A 7,393-nucleotide genomic window follows, 5' to 3' on the forward strand; every position below is an offset into this window, starting at 1 on the left:
AGTTTTTCACAGCATTGCACAGAGACCTGTGGCTGTAGAAGTCAAGAGAAAAGAAGCAGTGGCTGATTGTAGACCCATGCTATGTTGACCCATGCTGGTTGTGTGCAGGAGATAGCTGAGGAGCTAGGGATGCTGTCCTCTGATAGCTCAGAGGAGGATGTACTGACCACCAGGGTGGTCCGACGCAGAGTAATCATTCAGGTAAACGAGCATGACTGCGTGACTGTGCAGTGCGCCTGTGGCCTGTTGAAGGTTTAGTGGATAGTTTAGGTGCTCCTTTTTCAGCCTGAGCTTTTCAGATTAATCCTGTGTAATACACTCGGCTCAAATTCATTTTCCTCTAATGCAGAACGTCATATTTCAGAGAGTCAACTAGAAACTTTGGTCCTTTCCAATTTCACTGATTTTAGATTTACATTTTCGGGATCTTTTGCTTGTTTTTTTAAAAATAAATTTGTATTTCTACACTTTGTTCTACACATGTTGTCGTGTCACCATTAGGTTTTTTTTTCTTTTGTTACTGGAAGTGATACTTGTGCATTGAAAAAGGAAAGCTGCACTGTGTATAACCTAAATGTTTGGACCCATAATGACGCTGGTATTCAGCAATCGTTGACACTGTTTTCAGACGGACTTGAAATACAGAGATCTGTTGGAGCTGACTATTATTAATTACCGATAGCAAATATTGATTGCAAAATGTTCTTTGACGTCTGTAGATTGTGCGTAATGTGAGTGAAGGTGTGAACCGACAGCAAGCATTTTGTGTCTTTTGCAGGCCGATAACCTGCCAGACATCCCACTGCAGACCCTGACAGAAGAGAAGTACACAGATGAAGATGGCAACATGGTAGTGAAGAAAGTGAGGAAGATTCAACACTGAAATCAGTATTACACTTAAAACCTGGTCCTTCATAAAGAAAACCTTTACAGTAACTTTCCTCTCCAACAGGTCACGCGGAAGGTCATTCGTAAATATGTGTCTCCAGACGGCATGGAAACACAGGAAGTGACCATCGAAGGCTCTCACCAGGAGTCGGTCCAGATAGAGGAGGGAGATGCTGTTTCAAAGGTGGTGAAGAGAACTGTGCTTCATAGTGGAGGCGATCAGAAGGAGGTGAGAGCCTCTGACGTCTGCTAATCCTACTATTGCTTTGCAAGGAAGACAGCATGTCTTTTATCCTGTCTTCCTTCTCTCACCCCAACCGGTCGCAGCAGATGGCCCCGCCCCTCCCTGAGCCTGGTTCTGCCGGAGGTTTCTTCCTGTTAAAAGGGAGTTTTTCCTTCCCACTGTCGCCAAAGTGCTTGCTCATAGGGGGTCATATGATTGTTGGGTTTTTCTCTGTATCTATGAAGCGCCTTGAGGCGACTTTTGTTGTGATTTGGCGCTATATAAATAAAATTGAATTGAATTGAATTGAATTGTTTTATATCCGGTAATGAGGAGAGTTATATTTCTATGCTACCAGTTCACAACATCAGTTGCCTCAAAGTGCTGCAACCTGTTGCAGGTGAGGGGAAAGAGAAGAGAGCAGAGAGGTGAGCAGGGAGAGCCAGAGTGCTGCTAATATTAAATACAGAAGTGCTGCATAAACACACTGTGAGACTGAGCGAAGACAAACTGCTTAGTCTAACAAACTCAACTAAGGGATAATTCAGGGCCTCCTGATGCAGCTGTGAAGGTTTTAAGCCTGAATCCAACTGGACGCTGGCTCCAGTGGAGGGTCTGGCTGTAGCTCAGGTAGATCAGCCTGATGTCCTCGGGGAAGATATTCACCCCAAGTTAACGTCTCTGATGGTCTCTGTTTCTCTCCGATGTGTTTGGGTGAGCGAGTGAAGCTGATATTGGAGAGTTCAGATAGTCCAGCCTAGAAGCAATAAATGCCTGATCGAGCTTTACAGACAAGATGTTTCTCATTTGAATGAAGCTGCAGAAATGAATGAAGGTAGTCATATTTGTTTAATGTGCACACTGAAGGACACACCCTCATCAAACAGGATTCCTCACACTGGGAAGTCAAAGTAACGCCATCCTGAGTAAATCCAGTTAACTGCAGGCACGTCTTTGCTGTACTTTAGTCCACTATTATTCAAAGTAACCATGACATCGTATTTTCCTCCCAGCTGACCTTTTCAGAGTCCCCAGCTCTGAGCGCTGCCACAGCGTCAGAGTTTGAAGTGGAGCCAGTGCAGGGCAGAAAGGTCAGCAAGGTTGTCAAGACAACTGTGGTGAGAGGCGAGAGGATGGAGAAGCATACAGGAGACCCGTCGCTGGCTGCAGACCTGCCTTCAGCCAGAGAGGACTTTGAGAAGGTCAGTAAGATTTCAGCTCGGGAATAATATTTGTTTTTAGACGTCTCGAGGATGAAAGGACACACTCGTGGTGTAATGCAGGCATTTTATCACTGAGCTGAGAAAACCTTCTGAGAGCTTTCTAGCATTTGATCTGTCTTTCCTCATTCTTCCCCCTCCAGGCAATGAGTTATGCTGGAGGATTTGGAAAAGTGCTAATGCCGCATATAGTAGAGAAAGAGATTGTACAGGATGACGGTTCTGTGGTTAAAAGGTTGGACTGCATGAGAGTGTGTAGAAATGACCTCACCTGAGCGTGCTGTGTGACGACACTGTGATTGTCCTAACCTTTACTGTCTGTGAGGGCAGAAAAGAGACACGTGCACACATTATTTATACAACTTTTGTTGTTTTCATCAGATCCTGAGATGTGCAGTGTAGCAATAATAGATGCAGACACACAGAGACATATGTACCAAATATTTCACATTACTGACATTCCTGGTATGAAACAATGGTGCCATTACTGGTACAACCAGTGAGGAATAAAGCAAAGTGACAGCAGCATATGCTAATGTTTGCTTATGCTCTGCTCGTTTCTGATGCTTGTTTCAGCCACGTTTTGTTCCACCAGGCTAGAGAGTGAGAACAGGCTGTGAATATAAGAGTGAACTTGGCTGATTCAGCTGTTGTTTTTCATTTTAGTCCACATGATGTGTGACATCATTCTTTTAAAAGGGCGTCGCCACATGTTTGATGTGATTCAATAACAAAGCCTCCAGCTGGACTCAAACCAGCATCCTTTTAGATGTAACACCACCATGTAACCACATGAGTATAGATACAACACAGTTAAAATTATTACGAATTTAGGAAACAACACAATGATTCTGCAAAGAGTTTGCATAGATGGTTCTAGAAATCTGAAATATCAGAAAAAGCACAAAAACTTTCAACTTTAAAATCCTGATGCAAATATTTAAACAACATTTAAAGCATGATGCATCATGTGGTGCGATATAATTAATTAACATGGAAATGAAGGTGATGCATTTATTGTTCTTTATGATGCCATGAAACAAACGTGGACCCTGGCAGAGACCAGAGTCTGCAGCCACTTATTGTGATCCTGGATGAAGTACCACTGTTTCCTGTTCCTGCAGAAGCCAGATGCGTAATTCACGCACCCAGAAGAGGACCGTGGTGAGGGATGCTCAGGGGAAGCATGTGCACCTAGAGCGCCTGGACAACACCGCAGATGCCCTGCAGCCTGATGCACTGCAGCAGCACCTGCACCGACTGCTCCAGCGCTACTGTGAGGACACCGAGGATGAGGATGAGGAGGATGAAAACCTTAGCTGAGCAGCTGCTTCCACTGATCTACATTATCCACTAAAGCTTTTGGTGACGTACACTTCCTCAGATCGAACTGCCCTCTGTCCCTGCTCATCACTGGAGTTTTTCTTTCTTCTTCTTTGGTTTGTCAGATATTGGAACCGTATTTTTGTGCTTTAACGATAGATGTTCGCTCTGATTGTGACCAAAGATAGCCACCCCTCACCGTCCTGATGATTTTTGTTCGTGTTTCGCTTCCTGCGGCTGCTTTGATGTGATGTAGGTACGATGCACCAAAGGCGGATTAGAAAGAAAAGGCGCGTCTCGGATGTTTCGCCTCACGCACCGGCCTCTTCTTGAACTCATGTAAACATTTGTACATAGGGGAGTTGACAACAAAAAGTCAAGCTGGGACTGGAAAGAAGTTGAAATAATTCAAAGCATTTACCACGTTAGCCCACCTGAACCTGCTGTACATGCACCAGCTGCAGAACGGCCACAGTACACATGAGATTAATGCCAGACAGAATAAAGTGTGAATGTGTGCGTATCATCAGAAACTCAGCCAACATCAACCTGCCGATCTGTTTACAAAGGCTGTGTGGTCACACCTTTTGTCTTCCCACATCTGCCCTTGTTTTATCTACGTGTCTGTCCTTCCCGCACGTGTGGAGCATTGTTTCTGTCACCTCTGCGTGCTGTATACGGAGAAAGAAAGTAGTGATGATGAATGTTTCGGTGCAGCACTCATGTCCTCGTGTCTCATGTCGGTGCTTTTCCTCACCTGCAGCTACTCGTAGCGTTTTCACCCCTTTTAAAGCACAGCTTTGACTGTTATTGTCAACAAATCTACAGAAAAACCCAACGCCAGCTCTGCTTTTACTGCTCTGCTGCACACATGTCATTGGCCACGCATGCAGCAGCTTGCAACACTGACTTTAATATACAATGAAGTGTTGAGTCTGTGAGAAAATGGACAGTTTGCCTTTGATTTATTAGGAAAAATGGCATCACAGGTTTCATGATCTCAGTCTTTAAGTGTTCTTCAAGCTCGTTTAGCAAATTATGGACGGAAAATAGATGTGGAGCAAAAACCATATGAGTTGGTAACAGTCGGAAGGAAGAACTATCAACAGGAAGAGACCTCTGGTAGTGATTAAGAAACATAAAGAGACGATGAACAGCCCACAGGTTCTAATTAGATCAACTGATCGCTCCAACAGACGATAAATGGTGTCAAACAAGGCTCCAGAAACCAGTGGGTCCTTTTACAGTCTGGTTATGGTCCCAGTGAGCAAGTCAGAAGGTAACACTTTGTTGGTTTTGGGCTTCTCGTCAGATTTGTAGACACGTAACAGCAGACTTGTCCTTTAGTTTTGTTTTTAAACACATAAATAATGTAGTCGTGGATGTTATCACGTTTGACTTTAAAGCCACTTTAAATCCAGGCCGAGGCTTTTACCCACTTCATTTGTGACACCTGTGTTTCTTTATTTATTGCTGTGTGTGTGTGTGTGTGTGTGTGTGTAAGAGAGAGTTTGGATGTATTTTAAAGCTACAGGTAAACCTTTGTTTGTTCCTTTGCCATCGCAGACAAACAGTTGTGTTGTTATAAGGCGGCTGCGACGCATTCAGACATGATTACGTGTGTTTGCTGTTCATCTACATATTTTCCATGTAACAATCCACGTGTTGCCATTTACTTTGATCCAATGGAAGAATAAAGGTCAAAAAGAGAAAACCGATTTCATAACTGAGCATCTTAATTCCATGGTGATAACAATATATACATATTAACAGTGCAAATATTTATGCGGGCATGTATGACTTTATCAGATGATCAAAATAAAAATGCTAATGAGGTAAAAGAGCTGCAGTGTGTTTGTGGCACAACAATAAAACTGTACATGTCTCAAATGATGCCCGTTGTCATTTTTTCACCACATATAACTTCAAAGAGTTTGTGGCAAAGACAAAGGATATTTCTGTGCACTGGGAGTTCTGGGAGAACACTGGGAACACTGGTCAAAGCTGAACTGAGCCTGCAGCAGGTGAGTTTTCTGTAAATTGGTTAATGATGAAGAAAGTGCCAACTGTTCACACGGTTTTATGATTGTAGCTTTGGGAAGACTTACACTAAAATTAGTGTAAGATAATATAAGTATCTGATAAAACCTAAATCTTTATACTACGAATGTTACAGAGTTACAAAGAGGAGGGTCAGATATGCTGCTTTGAATTCACATTTGTCAGTCTCAGAGTTTGTGGAGGTATTTTGGCCCTCTGTTCTTTACAACATGAGGTCATAAATATGTGAAAAGCTCGATTACTGCTCACGTGTTTGGGATTTTGGCCAGGCTTAAGCTCCGGGGTGGGGAGGGCCTCGAGGGCCGGTGTCCTGCAACACACTAGTTCATTACCAGGCCTCTGGAGAACCTCCAGACATGTAGAGGAGGTCCTTCAGCAGTCTGAATCAGCTGACACGTCTAAAACCTGCAGGACACTCGAGGCCTGGAGTTCCCCTCCCTGCTTTAGCTGTTGGACCTCAGCTAACACAGAGGTTTTACATTAATAGCTTGGTTTATGAGGTATTGTATTACCTTACAATATAAAGCATTTTCAGACTGTTGTGATTCGGTGCTATGTAATAACATTGAAATTGAACTCGAGGAGTTTGTGGTCAATTCAATGTCTACGAGGTATTGTAGGTGCAAAACACAACGAGCAACAAACATAAGTAGGGACATAAACATAATGTGTAATAATAATGTAAAATTATCGATCTAAGCAGTGCTTTTGCAAACCTCTGCCCCTCTATGATGCTGCTTGTTGACCAACGTTGTTTGAGACATGTTGTTGCTGTTGCACACCTGATATATTTTCTCTTATTAAATTCTGCTTTTATTTACACAATGTCTCCACTTTCTTGAATTGGGATTGTGTGGTAGTATGTGTTATTAGTGCGTGATGTTAGTAGCTGTTTCCTTTGGCACAGCCTGAGAAGTCTTTGTAAACTCTTCTTCACAAACTTTGGTTGTGTAATCTGGCTAACTCGCACACAAATACACAGGATAGATTTTAGTCTTGGGTTGTAGTCACTATGTTTATGTTTATATATAGATGTTTTTATTTACATATATGTGGAAACCATGAAGAGGCAGCTAGGAAAGCTGCATCCACCAAGTACCTGCAGAGGGTCAGGCCAGTCCTGAGGAGTCAGCTGAACGGTAAGAACAAGATCCGGGCTCAACACCTACGCCCTGCCCGTGATCAGGTACCCTGCTGGGGTAATAACCTGCCCAAAGGAGGAGATAGAAGCCACTGACATCAAGACCATGCATGGTCTTGATGCATGCATTCACCCCAAGTCCAGCACCCTGAGGTTGTACGCTAAGCGGAAGGAAGGGGGCCGGGGACTGGTGAGTGTCAGCACCACAGTCCAGGATGAGACAAAAAACATCCATGACCACAACCAACCGAGTGCTCAGTGAATACCTCAGGCAGCAGAAACCCAAGAATGAGGAGGAAGAGGAGGAACCATCATGGAAGGACAGGCCCCTGCACGGTATGTACCACCGGCAGATAGAGGAGGTGGCTGATATCCAGAAATCCTACCAGTGGCTGGACAAAGCTGGACTGAAAAACCATACATTTCACACCTGAGCCTCAACTCTCGCGGCCCGGTACCAAACGACTCACCGACCGGTACCGGTCCGAGGCCCAGGGGTTGGGGACCGCTGACATAAGGAATGAAAAAACAAATCGC

The 7,393-nt window shown here is 43.9% G+C and overlaps 1 protein-coding gene across 20 annotated transcripts in view; it reads left to right on the forward strand.

Annotated features, from left to right (window-relative positions):
* Nucleotides 1–5,547, forward strand: part of LOC146391933 (ankyrin-2-like) — a 157,430-nt gene extending 151,883 nt beyond the window's left edge. For 17 of the 20 annotated variants that reach the window (XM_084915322.1, XM_084915316.1, XM_084915340.1 and 14 more), the window contains 4 exons: nt 779–862; nt 953–1,117; nt 2,125–2,313; nt 3,456–3,577. In XM_084915322.1, coding sequence (XP_084771448.1) covers nt 779–862; nt 953–1,117; nt 2,125–2,313; nt 3,456–3,470 — 453 coding nt within the window. In that variant the 3' untranslated portion in view covers nt 3,471–3,577. Of the gene's footprint in view, nt 1–108; nt 202–778; nt 863–952; nt 1,118–2,124; nt 2,314–2,474; nt 2,567–3,455 lie in introns of all 20 variants that reach the window. The other 3 variants (XM_084915414.1, XM_084915407.1, XM_084915272.1) reach the window with 2 other exon arrangements.
* Nucleotides 5,548–7,393: the final 1,846 nt, after the last annotated feature.

This window comes from Perissodus microlepis, chromosome 3, assembly GCF_051167445.1.
Source record: "Perissodus microlepis isolate ML-2025 ecotype Zambia chromosome 3, ASM5116744v1, whole genome shotgun sequence".
Lineage (NCBI taxonomy): Eukaryota > Metazoa > Chordata > Actinopteri > Cichliformes > Cichlidae > Perissodus > Perissodus microlepis.